Raw genomic sequence first — 17,837 nt, 5'->3', positions numbered from 1 at the left:
AAAGAGTGCTCTTTCATAATATTGTTTTCCTGTCATAGATCACTCAGTGGTCGGATGAACCTTGCATACACTGATCACTTGTATTTGGCCGTCCAGGAGGACCATGGCCAGCCCCTTTTTGGAGTCCAGTTTAACCCGCACCTCAAGGGTGGCCTGTACATCTTTGCCGCTGTTGGCAGCAACAGGGTGAGTGTTATGCATTTAACCCTTGAGGAATGTGTATTACAGTCAAAGGTCAATTTTTCGGACTACCTGGGGGCCGCGGAAACGTCCGAAAAATCGGGCAGTCCAAAAAAAAAATTAATCTATGCCATTTATTTCCCCAAAGGGCTCAAATCGCCACAGGCAACTCTTACATAGCTCTGAAGGCCTGCCAGTACACTTAATAGGTGAATCGGTGTTCGTACTGTGACATGAGATGGCGGGTACACACGTGTGTAATTAAGGAATACATACTGTGTCCAGTGAACATTGCCCATTCCCACTCTTGATATGCTTCACCGCAATATTTATTGTACGCTTCACCGCGCAACACTGCTTTATTGAGGCGAAGGTGACTTTCAGAAACCAGCACTGTGCAATGCATCGCTCTTTTCGAGTTTCGAAGCCATTGGCGAGGGTCACAAAGGTGGAGACAGCGTGATTGCTGGTAGCGGGTAATCCTTTCAGTGAAAAACATGGCACCGAACAGCAAGAAGCTTGGGCACGAATGTCGAAGTAAGTAGACCTAGTGTTGACGCGGTAGTGGCTAGGGCTGCCAGAGGATCTGTGTGCGAGAGCTCCTATTCGTGAAGACGGGATAATCGAAATGGCGGTGGTGGTGGCTTCGGTAACATCGTTTCGGACCAGCGGTCATGGCAAAAAATCCAGAAAATCATACTTTGAATTTATCAGGTGCTGCAAAGGCATCAGAAAAATCGGGCGTCCAGAAAATTGGTCGTTGACTGTATCTACCTTATAGTAATGTACACATTTCTTATCTTCATTTATGTACTACATTTTAGCAACTCGAGCATAATTCTGAACATTGTACTATCTTGTATATTGTTCGTTGTGTTTTTACTAGATGGGAACGTCGTTTCTGTTAATTGTACAGTAGACATCCATTAATTTGACTAGTTAATTCAATCCCGAGCGAAAGTCCCGGCTAGCGCCCATTCATTTCTATGGACTGTTTCATTATTTCGATGCTAAAATTGGCCTTCTCTAGATAATTCAGATTTTACCAGTCAGCATGCACGTGCCTGACCCCTATGGTGATCCCCTTTAGTCTGTCTCGGCAGAGCTTAGGGGACTGGATGCGTTTCATGCACATCAAACCTCCTGTGGAAAATGCCTATTTTCGGCCTGCCCTAGGAATATTTTCAAGCAATGACCGAAGATCACGATGTCTCATTACAGTAAATACCCGATTTTAACGCACAGCTTTTCATTTCTTTTTTTTTTGGAAAATTGGGCTGGAAATTGCCTGCGTAGTGCAGTCCGATACAAAAACGAAACAGCGTTCTCTGCGTTTGTATGCTTTACCGCATAACCTAGCTGTACTGCGGCGAAGCTGACTTAAGACAATCGGCCACCATTGTGCAACACACGAGACCCTTGTCCATTTCTTTGATAAAAATCGGGTGCACATTAGATTTCGACGTTGTTTAGGCTTTAGTGTCATTCTACGTTGGTCTTCTACTTTTAATACTTAGAAAGCAGACATGTACTTCATTCGGAAGTGCATTACAATCGGCAACATGCTGCCAAATGAATCAGCGGTGTTTTTGCGTATTTTTCTGCATGTAGTTTAATTTTATCCCCTGGATAATTTGATCAGTTTTGTCAATCCTGTCGGGGTCGAATTAACGTAGGTAGATTGTATCTTAAAAAATATTTGACATTTGCCTCCGAACATGCCACAGATGTGTACATATGCCCATCCGGCAGTATTGTAGCAGTAGCACCTGTGTATAATTTAGTTTCCGCATATCCCTTTCACCCCAAAACACTGTATTTGCCTTTGGTGAAACCTACAGCAGGTTGAAAGCAAAGTATTTTTGTGCAAGTTTTTTTTTTGTTAATGCACTTACGTCTGCATCATTCTTGATTCACATTTGAGTTTTTATATGGTGCACAGATGGGTCAGTCAAACTAGATTTATAAGAAGTTAAAAAGAATTCTTAAAGTAAAGCTGTTGGGGGGCCTAACAGCAAGCATAAAGAATACACATGCAAGCATCACATACAGATTGCAAGCGAAATGAAAATAAATCCCATTAGTTATGTACTCCTCTACATCTAAGCAAAATCAATCGAACGTTGAAATTAGCACTAAACATTTCTTTTTGTTCTACATTTTGCTATTTTGTTTATTAAAAGGCTGTTTGTAACAAATTTTACACAGTTATCAAACAAACCTGCATAGACAATTACATGATTTCGTATTAGGGAGAAGCAAGTTCCAATGGATATGGCAGTGAAAATGTCAGTAAATTTTCTTTTGATTTCACTCTTGGTGACTGCTGCATCTCTTGTTGTTTTTTCAAACATCCACATGTCTTCCTGCTTTAAGGTGACTTTGTACGAGTGCCTGGAGAATGGAAGCATCAAGCTTCTGCAGTCATACTGCGATCCTGATGTATCCTTTGCCTCTGTGTTCCACCATGAAGTGTGCAGGCTTGGTCCTTTTTTCTGCAGCCCACTAAGCAGGTGCGACCATGTCCAATGACAGCTTGCAAAAGAAAGAAACAGTGCATACTGTACATTGGGAACTGTAGCGAACTGGGGGAATGGGTATCAGCTCATTTGTAGCATGTGCTCCCTCTTTTCATTTTACTAGTTTTACAGCGAAGCTGTTACCCTATAGTTGGTTGGGATTTTTCATGTGTGCTTGCGCGACCTTTGCTGAGGCAAAAATGTGGGCTACCTTGGAGACAGTGAAAACAAGCGGGAAGCACATGGTGTCCTGCTTCTCCAAGAGGCATCAAGTGGCATCATCACTTGATGAAGACAACATCTTGTGAGGTCACATTTGATGTGATGACGTCGTCAGATTACGTCTTCAGATGATATCGTCACGTGACAATGCCATCATCACCTAACAATGCTGGGCATAATGATGTCATGCAACCTTCGTTCTGATTACATCATCACATGACATTTGACGTAATTACTTAATCACATTACGTCATCATGGGCCGATCCTGGAGACAGTGCCAAGAAGTGGGAAGTGCACATGTGCTGTGTCTCCAAGAGTCATTGCATGACGTCATCAGGGGACATCACTTGACGATGATGTCGTCACATGATGCTATCAGGGGATATTGTGACGTGACGGTGCCATTGTCACGTAACTTTTGATGTGATGTCATCACGCAACCTTTGGGGCTATGTCATCAAGGGACGTTTGGGGTGATGACGTAATATGTTTCGTCATTGTGGGCTGTTCCCGGAGACAGTGCAAAGAAGCAGAAAGTGCGCAGTAGGCTGCTTCTTCAAGAGGCATCACATGACGTCATTGCGCGACATCACGTTTGACGTGATGGTATCATCACATCACATCATCAGGCGATATTGTGATGTGATGATGGTGTTATCACATAATGTAACATTTGACTTGATTATGTCATCATGCTACCTTCGGTGTGATAATGTCATCACGCAGTGTTTGAGGTGATGACATAATCATGTTTGGTCATCATGTCAGGTGTGACGTCACCACTTGGTCACATGGGTTTTGGTGCCATTAGATGTTGAATGCGGGATTTTTCACTTCATGGGCCATATAATGATTTTGTATTTATAAAGAGTACACCCCTCAGCAGTTAGTTGCAGTGGCAGTTTTCCGCAGTGCTGGACATCCACTTTGCAGGGCCGAGATGGCGAGTCATTTTTTTAAATTTACAAATGCTTCTCAGGTGCCTTACAGTGGAGCATTGTATGAGAGTGAAATACAGTAGAACCTCAATATACATAATCCCGTTTTGTATGATTCTTTGGCACCGACGTCATCTAGTAAAAAAAGAAATGACCCTATAGAGCTACGCTATTTTGTGTGTGGGTAATACGTTCCCGGAAAACACAATCTTTTTCCACTGACGTTCAGTACATCAAACTGGGATTGTAGGATACATTTTCTGGCTGCTGCAGTGCAGTCCAGTTATAACGATATAATTAACGATATAACGATATACAACGATGACCAATTATCTCTATATCTGGGCTGTCGTAAAAGAAGAAAGAATCGACTGAGCATATCTTGATAGTTCCAAAACCAAATTTGCCACTTGTGCTAAAAATTCGACGTTGTAGTAAGTAGGCAGCGAAAAATAAAACATTTATTTGTACTTCTAAACAGCCTGTCAAGCATTAGGCACACTAAAATGGAAATCTGCACTTGGTTTCACAGGAATTTCAGGTTCACAACCCCGGTGTGCATCGCGTCCAGCTGCTGCGTGAACACTGGCAGCAGTAATTTAGCTTGCACGAAATTAATGAGTGGCTTGATCAGGGTCGGTGTCAAAGACGGACCATTGTCAATCTTATCACTGCTGCTGCTGTCATTGAATCCGTCACACAACACCACCGTCTGTCGTGACAATGATCGCTCCATCAGATATCTCTTCACAGAACGAGGCAGCGCTATCTGCACTTAGAAACTCCTCTGACGGAGCACCACTTGTTTCGTCAGGGGCGATGTGCCCCCAGAGCTCGGTAATATCCGCAGCTTCCACCGTGTTGGTTTCACTATCATGGAGGGTTTTGCCCTGGCACACAAGGCCCACCTTTTCCGTTGATTGGTATGGCCCCTGGATGCAGCCGTCACGATCGCGGCACTTCTACGCGAGCTAGTACTTCTTTGTGTCTATCAAAATTGGCTGCTTCGTCTCAAGCGACAGTGCTTTGTTCGCACCACCTTCTACCCTTCGGCACCATCTTCTTCGGGGCTGCTTCCGTGGCGCATTTCCACGCTCGCTTAGAAGGTGTAGGAAGGGCGTGTGCAGCTTCGCCTTTCTTTAATTATTATGCTCTTGCTCTTCTCTGGATGCATGGAGCAAGATCGCGGGTGACGCGGACGCAAAGTGATTGGCACCATCTTGTGGCTCGCTGCACCAACTACCAATGCTCTCTGTGGCTTTTTGCAACCGGCACGCAGCGGGACGCAGTGTGCGGTAATGGCGGCAGATATGAACTCGTGTAGGCAAATTTTAGCCCCGTCTCTTCATAGTTCGTTTAAGGGGAACTTAGCAAGGCAAATGTCAGGATTATTCTGCATGGAAAGCGTTATCCAGAAGGCAAAATTTTGATTGGTGAATAAGCTATTGTTTGCGGGGATCAGAGTGCCTTCCCGTGCCTCATCCCCCAGCTCGTGCATTGTGCTTATCTCGATCTCCGGGAATTTTTTTCAACATGGTGGATGTGGCTAGTGCGCTGAAGATAATTTTCCGCATAAACCATGCTTCTCCCTCCGGAGGTCGAATTGCTGTGCGAGCAAGTGTCACCGAGACGTGCCCTCATTGGCCTCTCGAGTGGCGGCCCCCGGGCGCCCTCTTTACCCGAGCTCTCTTTCACTGAGGGCTTTATCTCCACAGCAGATACTCACAGGCCTGCAACGAGTTGGTTACGTGGGACCTTTGCTTCCGTGACTTCTCGTTCTCACGCTTGGTGGACCACTTCCCGGTTAGCCCTAGCACAGCGGGCGTGTGTACGCGATCGGCCTTGTGGTGAGCCTTTTCCCATAAGCACCGTGACTGTCACACTGTGCTGTATATTGCGTGAATGAAACTGTGTTTGTTGCCAATCTGACTCTGGAGCCATCTCTGCGCCATGTTGTAGAGCCAATGACCCCTGCCGCAGTGCCTTTGTGCATTGCAGTGGAGGAGCGTCGTGCCTTTTCCTGACCATCACTCGTAGAATGAGCCTCGCGCAAACCCATCTCCACATAACAGGCACCCAACGTGGGGCTCGAACCCATGACCAGCTAGCTCAGTCAGTAGAGCACGAGACTCTTAAACTCAAGGTCACTGTACATCGCAGGTCGTCGCATGTTGCATTCAAAGCTATCGCCTCCAGCCCTATCATGATAAGCATCTTTGTTTATCTATCCCTTTCGCAGTGCATCTGGCTTAGTCTCGTTGGAAGCTACTCACACTTTTAATACACGATAACCCAAACACACGACCATTTCATGCAGCAGATGGCATGAAGTGAGTTGATGCTTACTTTATGATGCCTCCGAAATTTCTCCGTTGGGCATTGCACTTTGCGCTGTGCAATGCCCAGTGGAGAATTTTTGGGTCAATGACACGTGTGTCAACGTTACCCACAGCTGTCGGCTTAGTGCTGAGGCCTAAGCCTAACCTAACTAGGCCTAACCAGCTTCGAAAGTGTAGCATGCGACGCTTCATAAACGACAATTGCAAAATACACCATTTTGTTACGTTTTATTTCGCATCGCTTTGATTCGCACAAAAATGAAGGTAGGCTGTTATTTGCACCATCCAGAAGCGCGTGATGAGGTTGAGCCATCTCACATGCAATGCAGTGACAGCCAGACGTAGGCTCAGAGTTGAACTTGCCTCATACCACTGCTCTTGCTTGTGCTATTGGTTTTGCAGTGATCGACTCTTGTCACGAACCATTTTATTAAGAAATCATTGTAGTCTACCAATCAGTGTTTTATGTGAAAAACTAGCCAATTCTTGTGTCACCCGTGGTGGCAACACGCTCAACCTGAGCGGTTGTCATGGTGGGGAGCTGGCCGGCTGGCTACCTCACGTTGTGCAGACCGTTAGTCTTGCCATTCGTGCACAACAAGCGTTCAGAAAATGGCGGACAGCAAGGTGCCATGGCGCGTATTACAGTAAAACCTTGTTAATTCAGATTTTACGGCACCAAAAAAAAAAATGGCAGAAAGAAGCGAATGTTCAATTATCGACGGTATCAAGGAAACAATAAACATATGCCTACCATGTCAACACGCTTTTATTTACTGAATGAATCAGCAAATCCTGTTTCTATTTTGCCCAAAAGCATTGCGGAAGCTGCAATTCTGGTCATCTCGTGACTTATTAGCGCTCACAGTAATGAAGGCCTTGCGACTTTTTTCACAGTGTGGCCGCGGCGTGCTTCTCCCGACTCCCGATTATTTTTTGCCAGTGAGCTGGGCGCAAAACAGATCATTCGTCCATCGCGATGTAGCCGGTGCTCTTCATTCTGGACATCTTCACGTTGGGTAAAAATGAAACTGCTGTTTGCCTCAACCGCTGTGAATGAAACTGTGGCAGCTATCGACATGATTATAGATGAAGACTACGCAGTTGTGAAGGCTCGTGGCCGACGTGCTCGCCGAGTCAGAATGAAACTACTGCTTGCGGCAACCACTACGGATGAACCCAGAGAAGCTATCGACACGATCATGAATGGTAACTATGCAGTTGTGAAGGCACGTGGCCAGTGCGTTGTTATGCACGGCAGAATTAGGCATGAAGCGTTCCGGCGTGGCTGTCATTTATGTACGATTTTCGCTTATGACTATGGCAATGCGGACTCTGCCAATTCGTTTTGGTTAGATGCTAGCATAGTTCTTTTTCTTTTGCGGCGCTCCACGCTCGCCAAGCTCTGAAAGTTGTCTGAATTAACCGATGTGTGACAAAGTATATCCGAATTAATGAGTTTGATTGAATTAAATAATGCGTACGCCCGCCAGGACCAGAGGATGACTCTGAATTATTTGGTTTTACGATTTAATGGTGGTCGAATTAATGAGGTTATACTGTAGTACGGTTTCCACGTAAACATGTTTATGGTAATTTTGATGTTTTCATTGTTCTTGCAATTGCTTTCAGGTTAGATGCAGTATATAAACCCTTTCACTCTTTACAAACATAGGCCCAGGACGGTTCCCAGTTTTGCTCATTGTCGTAGCCCGCTAAATTTAGTAAGCAAGAAAGGCATTGGCTGCGATATTGGCTACCAAGAGTGCATTAAAATCTAAGCCCGCAGATTTTCAACACTTTTCCTCTGTACATAAGTACAATTTTACAAGTGAATGTTGCCCTAAGTTACACGAAAATTTTTATGTACTTGTCTTGAGGCGTAATGCGCATGTCTTTTATCTGAAAACTTAAAAATAGGCTTTCCGCCAGTAAAACAACTTAAAAACGCAGTTTGTATTCTGGCATAATAGAATGATAAGGCCCGTGACTGGAAGTTACTTGGGGGCACATTCTCGCTGCAGTTATCGCACGAGTGAAACTGTCTATATGAAGCTTTACCATTTTTCAACATACCGTGTCTCCAATTTTGAATGGAAAGGACTTCAGGTGTAACGGATCTTTCTCGCTGGATTATTATGGTCCGTTGCAATGAGCGTCGACTGTATTTCAGTCTCAATGAGAGATCAAAAATGCACTAGGGTGAGAAATCTAACCTTTAAAGTTGCATAATGTAGTAGGAACAAAATTAAATCTGGCAAGTTGCAGCAAAACTGCAAATACAACAGGCGTAGTACTACGTTTGCTTGACACAAAATCAAGAGCACTGAAGTATCGCTATGTGGATGAATGCGAAAGCATTGCGACATCTCTCCGATGACGTCTCAGCCTCATTCGCATACTTGCGTGGATGTCCAAAGGAACCGGGCGCAGCTACTTTCTGAGAAGTCGAAGGTTCGTCCATCGGAGCACACAACATAAATCACCGAGATGACCGCACCAACTGGCAGCACCGCCACGCACCACACTATAGTCTGGCCACACAGTTGCTGTTTCCCGGCAGCTGCACATTATGCAATCGTAATTTTTACCGGGATATGGTATGTCCAAGGGCAAGAATTTGGTTCTTTTCTTTTTTTTCCCCCACACGGCTGCTGCTGCCGCATTCACACAGCCCCACACGACTGCCGGATTTTCCGCTTCGGGAGTGACATAATGCTTTCGCATTAATAAATGCAATCTTGGACAAAAATTTAATGAAAACAAAGTGAAGGTGGCAAGAGAATAGTTGCTAGCAGGTGTTAGCACTCGATCTGAGGCAAACATTTGCAAAGATGACTTCAAGACTTCAGCTTTTGGAAATTCATTGCAATCGTTCACTGTCCTCGGAAAATATTTAATGCTTAAAGCAGTCACTGAGTGTTGGAAAAGGTGTTGCTAGAATGTGGTGCTGTCTTGTGGCATATCTGGAGGAAAACTATATTAGTATTTCCTTATTATTTTATTTACTATACCTTCGGGCAAAAGTCATTGCAGAGGTAAGGGGTTACAGCAGACAAAGTATGCTTGAACAAAAGTGTAGTGAGTTAAAAAATAAGTTACAATGACTTCTGATTATATGCTATTGACTAATCCTTTCTAGTAAACGAAACATAGGTGGCACTGCGCTCAACCAATGCGAGCCGCAGTTCCCCACTTCTGAAGAGTAAGCACATGTGACCAATTAAGTCGTGCATTGGTTCACTGAGTTTCGAGAAAAAGCCAGCCCTGCGTGCACGCATCCGACCGCTGCAGGCAGATGTGCCTATGGTCTGGTGACAGCAAGGGCCATGCCACAGCAGTGTTCAGGGTTCATGTTGGTTGCCAACATGAACCCTGTTGTTGGTTGTTGGTTCATGTTGATTGCCAACAGCTCCAAGGGGCTCAGATTCTTGGTGCCACTTGCCTCGGAAATGAAAGGTTTCTTCGAAGAGCATTGAGATCCTCGTGATGTGCCTCATGCAACTGGTTGCTGGAGGCACTTCTGTACTCTTTACGTGTTGCGCCCATTGGGCATCATTAGCCCGCTAGCTATGATTTGAAATGCAGGTTTCGAGACTTTCCGCGCCGCTCACGGACACACTGCGCTATCTGACTTGAAGGAGAACTATTCTTCTGTTTCCTAAGCACTTCGCGTTTTTTCCCCAGGCAGTAATTTTTGAATGCACTCTGAAGTTTTCTCATTCGTCAAAGTAGAAAGCAAAAATGGCCACTGGTTATCAATGATTTGAAACACCACTATCAAGACCTTCCGCGTCGCTCACGGACCCTCTGCGCCATAGGACGTGAAGGAGGAGAACTGTATTTTTGTTCTCTAAGCACTTTGCTTTTTCCCCCACCAGGCGTTAATTTTTGAAAGCATTTCGAAGTTCGGCGATCATCAAAGCCGAAAGTAAGAATGGCCACTTCCAGGAGCAGCGCGAGCACTTTGTAAGATTGCAGGTCTCGCAATTCCGCTGCGTTTACGGCTGATTTTATCCACGGATCGAGCAGCAGTGAGTTTGAAGATGCTACCTTTTTCATGGACTGTAACTCTGAGAGCGACGATAACGCAAGCCAGCCCGAAACATCAGCTGCCGCAGCTCGTCACGCCAAACTGTAGTGCTTGCACTTAAATTTTTGTTGTGGAATACCTGTCCATAGTGTTCACCTCGGGAACAACCGGGTCTCCGAAAGCTGCCGTCCTCAGTCATCACAACTTCGTCAACAACATCGTGGCCTTCCACTACAGGTCCAACTTATCGCACGTAACTATCGTAGATATTTGAGGCTTTTCTGCACGCCGGACTGTATCTAAACGATCCGATTCGGTGACACCTCCATTTGTTATTTTGAAAATTCATTATGAGAATTTATTTCTAATTTTTAGAAGGTGTTTCCTGTCAAAGTTACAGAATATTATAATTGGAACTTTGAATAATAAGCGGCCTTAGCTGGAATACACACATTTATCGCGTAGGTACTAGTACAAACCATAAGTTATTCTTCATTCGTAGAACACTGAAATTATCGCATCCAGGAGGTCGTCTCCTTACATATAAGTCCATTATTGTACGCACGTTACACTACGCCGCTATTATCTGGGACTTATTCACAAAGACGCACATTGAAAAGCTGGAGAGCTTTCGAAATAGCATGGTCCACTTTATTTAGAGTCGCTGTGGCCGCAATTCCATAAATAACCTTATAAGAGCGGCCTTACGCTTTATATAAGAGAAATCCTTACTTATGTTTAAAATTCTTTGATTACACAATCACAGCTCATTTCAGGATGAATCTGTCTTAAGTTATTTCTTTCTCGTCAGGGTACACTACATGTCAACGGCACGACCGAGCCAAACACGTAGTAGCTTTTATCGCGATAACAGTTATATGGACAATGCTGGAGCCTTTCTACCGCTGCCGTCGGCTTCACAGCGCCGCTGTCACCGTGGGGTTCCGTATAAAGTCCAATGACGATTATATCGTTGCCGTGCACTGTATGCTCTATGTGCGAGTGAAAGCGTGCGAAGGTGAGTCGACTAAGGCAGCTCAATCTCGCGCACCCAAAGGAGGAAAGCTCGGAGGAAGCGCGCTGTCTCCCTTCACGCGCAAGGCACCAGGATGATGATGATGATGATGCATTTACTGGGCCCGAAATAAATCGGTGGTGCACGCAGGCACCAAACGGGGTGGTTCCCTAGTTACGGGACCCATATGTTCCCAGCAGCTCCTGCGAGCTGAATCGGTAGGGCGGGGCTAAATAACAAGGTCTCCGATTGCTCAAGGGGTTGGGGATTGGGAGTGTTGGTGGGAAGGGGAGGAGGGGGGGTGCTGAGTTCTGTGCACTCTGCCAAGACGTGCGGCAGGGTGCCTTTTTCTCTCCTGCAAAAAGGACAGAGCATATCGTATTCCGCAGGGTACATGCGTTTCATCAGTAGGGGATGCGCGAGCTATCCCGCTTGCGCTCGACGCAGGATCGTCTGTTGTGTTTGGCGATTTTAGGGTGCGGTTTTGGCAGTCTGCACCTTTCCTCTCGGTACATCCGCGTAATGTCTCGGAAGCTGGTAACCGGGTGCGGTAGCTTTCCGGCTCGTGCTCGGCCCGGATTGACACTTCTCGGGCATGATAGTCGGCGATGGTGTTGCCTGCTACTTGCAAGTGAGCCGGGACCCACACGGAGCTCCATGGCTTTTCCCAGATGCTTGCGCTTGGATAGAATGGCTCAGGCCGCGGAGGAGATTACCCACCTGCGGAAGCTTCTGTAGGGTGTCTTTGAGTCTGTGACCACGGTGTCCACGCTCGGCTGTGCGAGTGCGAGGGCCACGGCCGTTTCTTCGGCAACTGCGGAGCCTGTTGTCTTCAGGGACGCGCTGACGATCAGCCTGTCTTTTGACGTAACCACCACCGCTGCACGGTTACTGTGTTTTCGGAGCGAGGCGTCCACGTAGAGGACCCTGGGGTTCTCTCCCAGCTTCCGGGCTATGGCTTTGGCTCGCGCGGTACACCTCTCGTCGTCCTTGCCCGGCGTCATATTCCGGGGAAGGGGTTTGGTTTGAATGGTCGTCTTCCAGTCTTTTGGAAGGGCCATCTTGATAAGTACTGGCTCGATCTGCCATCTATCTTGCGTAGGGCGGCTCGTCCGTGTTCCCTGTGACTGAGCCGGATTCTCTGATTAGAGAGGTGGGCTTCGATGAGCTCCTGCACCGTGTTGTGGGTGCCCATGTCTAGCAGCCTTTGCGTGGACGAGTATATGGGCATGCCCAGTGCTTGCTTCGTTGCCTTACGAAGCATCGTGTATAAAATGTGCGTTTAGGATTCGCTTTCGTCAGCTGGATATACGGGGTGGAGTAGGCAGCCCGCGGCACGACGAACGCGCGTACCAGGCGCATGGCATCGTCCTCTCTAAGGCCTCGGTTTCTGTTAGATACCCTCCCAATCATACCAAGTATCTGTTCGTTTGTAGTCTTGATCTTTGTTATGGCGGCGTGTGCCTTCGCGTCGCTCTGAAGTAGTAGGCCGAGAATCCTAATCTGCTGGGTTGGCTTGATGGCCGTTCCAGCGACGGTGATCACGTTTGGCGGCAGCTCCTGCTTGGATTTTCCCGGTTGGATCATCAGCAGCTCTGATTTCTGGGGAGCGCAGCTCAGTCCGGACGACTTTGCGTACTCGTGCGCGGTCGTTGCCGCCCGCTGCAAGACCTCCTCCATCCAGGCATGGGATCCGGCTCGGGCCGTCCACACCGTAATATGGTCGGCGTAGAACGCGTGGTCCACGCCTTCGGTTTGCTTGAGTAGATCGGGCAGGGGCAGGAGGGCCGGATTGAAGAGCAGGGGTGACAAGATCGATCCCTGAGGGTTGACCCTATCGCCGAGCTCAACAGGGTCCGACTTCTCCTCCCCTATCCTGATGGTCGCCGTTCGGTCTGAGCGAAAATCTTTTATGTAGCCGAATGTCTTTCGGCCACACCTGGTCTTGTTCAGATTCTGCAACACGCTCGCGTGGGACACGTTGTCAAGCGCTCCCTTCAGGTCGAGGGCGAGTATCGCGCGCCGCGCGTGCCTCGTTGCTGTCTTGACGACCAGTTCGTGGAGTTGGATCATCACGTCTTGGGTGCTGAGATGTTGCTTGAAGCTGTACATCGTCTCCGGTATCTGATCCGTTTCTTCGAGGTTCTTCTGCAGCCGGCGAAGGACCATGCACTCCATCACCTTCCCCAAGCAGGACGTAAGGGAGATGGGCGGCATGCTGTCTGTCGTGAGGGCCTTGCCGGGCTTTGGAATGAAGTGGACCTCAGCGTCTTTCCATTCCTTCGGCAACGGCAAGCTCACCCAGGCTTCGTTGATGTGCTCTAGGAGGCCGCGAGCCACTGTACCGCTCATGTTACGGAGTAATTTGTAAGTTATGGTGTCCCTGCCGGGTGCACTTCTCTTGTTACTGTCATCTATCGCTGTCCACAGTTCCGTCATGGTAAACGGCCCATATAGTTCTTCGTTGTCGGGCCCTTCGTACCTCTCGGGCACCAGGTACTGGCCCTTCTCTGTCTTTAGGTACTTGGCCTTCATGTCTTCCAGCAGCCTGCGGCCGTCTCCCTTGTACATGTTCAATACTTTGGTCGCAGTTCAATGTTCACATGTTCACATGTTCAATACTTTGGTCGCAATACATTGGTCTCAGATTTGCTACTCAGCGGTTAGATCAGATGCCTCGAGAGACACCACGTCTTCCACGTCGAGAGCTTGCCCTGCAGGCCGTAGCAGGTCTTCGTCCAATTTTCCTTACATAGTTTGGCTGCATACTCGGCGACCTGTTTTTTCAAGACTGCTATGCGCTTGGCGATATTCGAGTGCTGATTGCTGTGCTATCGTTTGTTACCGAAGCTTTCCCTCAAGTCTAAATATTTTAAGGCAGTTTGTCGTGTGCGTATCATGGCTACGCACGCTTATATCGCATTCCGTTTCTCTACCACGGGTGCGCTTTAAAACCACGGCGCTGCAGTTTTTGCTTTTCTCTTCTTTCTTCTTCTCCGCCCTTAAACTGGCTCTCTTAACTGTACTACACGCAGAGACAAAGAAACAGCGCGCGCATGCGATCCCATAGATGAGATGAATATATATATATATATATATATATATATATATATATATATATATATATATATATATATATATAGAAAACCATCAGTCATAGCTCTCGTAGTATAGCCCTCTGGGCCGTTTCCCTTTTTTTTCGAAAGTAGTCCTATTGGGGTTATTGTGATTACACGAGGGTATTTCGCCCTCATCAGCAGCAGTCCTTGGTATAGTTATTCTGGCGGCTAGCTTCCCACGCTATGCGTGCCGCCATCGCACCTGGTTAAGCTTTTCCTAGACGCTAGAGTTATGCTTTGTCCGCGCAGCCTTGAGCGATCGGAGGGCGCGTTTCCCCCTCTTGGCCGGCGGAGAAGCGAGGCTTCGTTCCGGCCGCGAAGCTCTCCACATCTCTGTAAGGTGCCTTGTGGATGTCTCGTGCTGAAGACGCCCTCTCGGTGAGCGCATATTTCACCCCTCATCTTTTAAGAGGTTCAATACATGCAAGCATTTGTCTAGCAAACCAGATTTTTTTCAAGGGAATTTTCCACGTCTCAGTGATTTCTCTCGTCGTATTCGAGTGCTGATTGCCGTGTTATAGTTTGTTGACGAAGCTTTCCCTCAAGTCTAAATATTTTAAGGCAGTTTTCCTAGCCTCTAAAGCCGCTCGAGTTCGCTCTTCTCCTTGAGCGGCCATTTTTCCTAGAAAGTATGCCTTCCAACTACTCCGCCCTTAAACTGGCTCTCTCAACTACTACACGCAGAGACAAAGCAACAGCGCGCGCATTAGATCCCATAGATGAGATGAATATTTACAATTAGTATTAGGGTTATAATTATATTCGAGTGCTGATTGCCGTGCTATCGTTTGCTAACGAAGCTTTCCCTCAAGTCTAAATATTTTAAGGCAGTTTGTCGTGTGCGTATCATGACTACGCACGCTTATATCGCATTCCGTTTCTCTACCACGGGTGCGCTTTAAAACCACGGCGCTGCAGTTTTTGCTTTTCTCTTCTTTCTTCTTCTCCGCCCTTAAACTGGCTCTCTTAACTGTACTACACGCGGAGACAAAGAAACAGCGCGCGCATTGGATCCCATAGATGAGATGAATATTTACAATTATTATTAGAGTTATAATTATATTCGAGTGCTGATTGCCGTGCTATCGTTTGCTAACGAAGCTTTCCCTCAAGTCTAAATATTTTAAGGCAGTTTGTCGTGTGCGTATCATGACTACGCACGCTTATATCGCATTCCGTTTCTCTACCACGGGTGCGCTTTAAAACCACGGTGCTGCAGTTTTTGCTTTTCTCTTCTTTCTTCTTCTCCGCCCTTAAACTGGCTCTCTTAACTGTACTACACGCAGAGACAAAGAAACAGCGCGCGCATTAGATCCCATGGATGAGATGAATATTTACAATTATTATTAGAGTTATAATTATATTCGAGTGCTGATTGCCGTGCTATCGTTTGCTAACGAAGCTTTCCCTCAAGTCTAAATATTTTAAGGCAGTTTGTCGTGTGCGTATCATGACTACGCACGCTTATATCGCATTCCGTTTCTCTACCACGGGTGCGCTTTAGGACCACGGCGCTGCAGTTTTTGCTTTTCTCTTCTTTCTTCTTCTCCGCCCTTAAACTGGCTCTCTTAACTGTACTACACGCAGAGACAAAGAAACAGCGCGCGCATTAGATCCCATAGATGAGATAAATATTTACAATTATTATTAGAGTTATAATTATATTCGAGTGCTGATTGCCGTGCTGTCGTTTGCTAACGAAGCTTTCCCTCAAGTCTAAATATTTTAAGGCAGTTTGTCGTGTGCGTATCATGACTACGCACGCTTATATCGCATTCCGTTTCTCTACCACGGGTGCGCTTTAAAACCACGGCGCTGCAGTTTTTGCTTTTCTCTTCTTTCTTCTTCTCCGCCCTTGGGCTGGCTCTCTTAACTGTACTACACGCAGAGACAAAGAAACAGCGCGCGCATTAGATCCCATAGATGAGATGAATATTTACAATTATTATTAGAGTTATAATTATATTCGAGTGCTGATTGCCGTGCTATCGTTTGCTAACGAAGCTTTCCCTCAAGTCTAAATATTTTGGGGCAGTTTGTCGTGTGCGTATCATGGCCGCGCACGCTTATATCGCCTTCCGTTTCTCTACCACGGGATGCGCTTTAAAACCACGGCGCTGTAATTTTGCTTCAGAGACTTTCCTTCCCTCCCTTCTTCTCCACCCTTAAACTGGCTCTCTTGGCTACTACACACAGAGCAAAGCAGCAGCGAGCGCATTAGATCCCATAGATGAGATGAATATTTACAATTAGTATTAGGGTTATGGTTGTATTCGAGTGCTGATTGCTGTGCTATCGTTTGTTACCGAAGCTTTCCCTCAGGTCTAAATATTTTGGGGCGGTTTGTCGTGTGTGTGTCATGGCTACGCACGCTTATATCGCATTCCGTTTCTATACCACGGGTGCGCTTTAAAACCACGGCGCTGCAGTTTTTGCTTTTCTCTTCTTTCTTCTTCTCCGCCCTTGGGCTGGCTCTCTTAACTGTACTACACGCAGAGACAAAGAAACAGCGCGCGCATGCGATCCCATAGATGAGATGAATATATATATATATATATATATATATATATATATATATATATATATATATATATATATATATATATTGAAAACCATCAGTCATAGCTCTCGTGGTATAGCCCTCTGGGCCGTTTCCCTTTTTTTTTCGAAGGTAGTCCTATTGGGGTTATTATAATTACACGAGGGTATTTCGCCCTCATCAGCAGCAGTCCTTGGTATGGTTATTCTGGCGGCTAGCTTCCCACGCTATGCGTGCCGCCATTGCACCTGGTTGGGCTTTTCCTAGACGCTAGAGTTATGCTTTGTCCGCGCAACCTTGAGCGATCGGAAAGCGCGTTTCCCCCTCTTGGCCGGCGGAGAGGGGAGGCTTCGTTCCGGCCGCGAAGCTCTCCACATCTCTGTGGGGTGCCTTGTGGATGTCTCGTGCTGAGGATGCCCTCTCGGTGAGCGCATATTTCACCCCTCATCTTTTAAGAGGTTCAATACATACAAGCATTTGTCTAGCAAACCAGATTTTTTTCAAGGGAATTTTCCACGTCTCAGTAATTTCTCTCGTCGTATTCGAGTGCTGATTGCCGTGTTATAGTTTGTTAACGAAGCTTTCCCTCAAGTCTAAATATTTTAAGGCAGTTTTCCTAGCCTCTAAAGCCGCTCGAGTTCGCTCTTCTCCTTGAGCGGCCATTTTTCCTAGAAAGTATGCCTTCCAACTATCGCGGACAACATGAGTCTCTTTCCACGTAAGTGTGAGGCGCGGAGCAGGAGCTGTGGCGCTTGAAAGTAGCCTGGGGCCTGGCGAACCAACCGACTGAGCTATCTTTCCGGGCAACATCGAAGGGTCACGAGTTCAAATCACCTGTTATGTTCCTTTTTTTTTTTCGCCCCTTTTTCTTTCTTTTTTTTTTCTTTCTTTTAATGTCTTTTCCTTTATTTTATCACTGTACAAGAACCCTC

General features: G+C 46.6%; 1 protein-coding gene across 1 annotated transcript in view; it reads left to right on the top strand.

Annotated features, from left to right (window-relative positions):
• LOC126522282 (polycomb protein eed-like) overlaps nt 1-17,837 on the top strand; it is a 99,921-nt gene that overhangs the window by 20,477 nt on the left and 61,607 nt on the right. The window contains exons 3-4 of the mRNA XM_050171003.3: nt 97-186; nt 2,557-2,622. Of these exons, the coding sequence (XP_050026960.1) occupies nt 97-186; nt 2,557-2,622 (156 nt within the window). The remainder of the gene's footprint in view (nt 1-96; nt 187-2,556; nt 2,623-17,837) is intronic.

The sequence above is a fragment of the Dermacentor andersoni genome, chromosome 6 (assembly GCF_023375885.2).
Source record: "Dermacentor andersoni chromosome 6, qqDerAnde1_hic_scaffold, whole genome shotgun sequence".
In the NCBI taxonomy this organism is placed as follows: Eukaryota; Metazoa; Arthropoda; class Arachnida; order Ixodida; family Ixodidae; genus Dermacentor; species Dermacentor andersoni.
The sequence above is the reverse complement of the archived record's forward strand: the minus strand, read 5'-3'. Positions and strand labels throughout refer to the sequence as shown.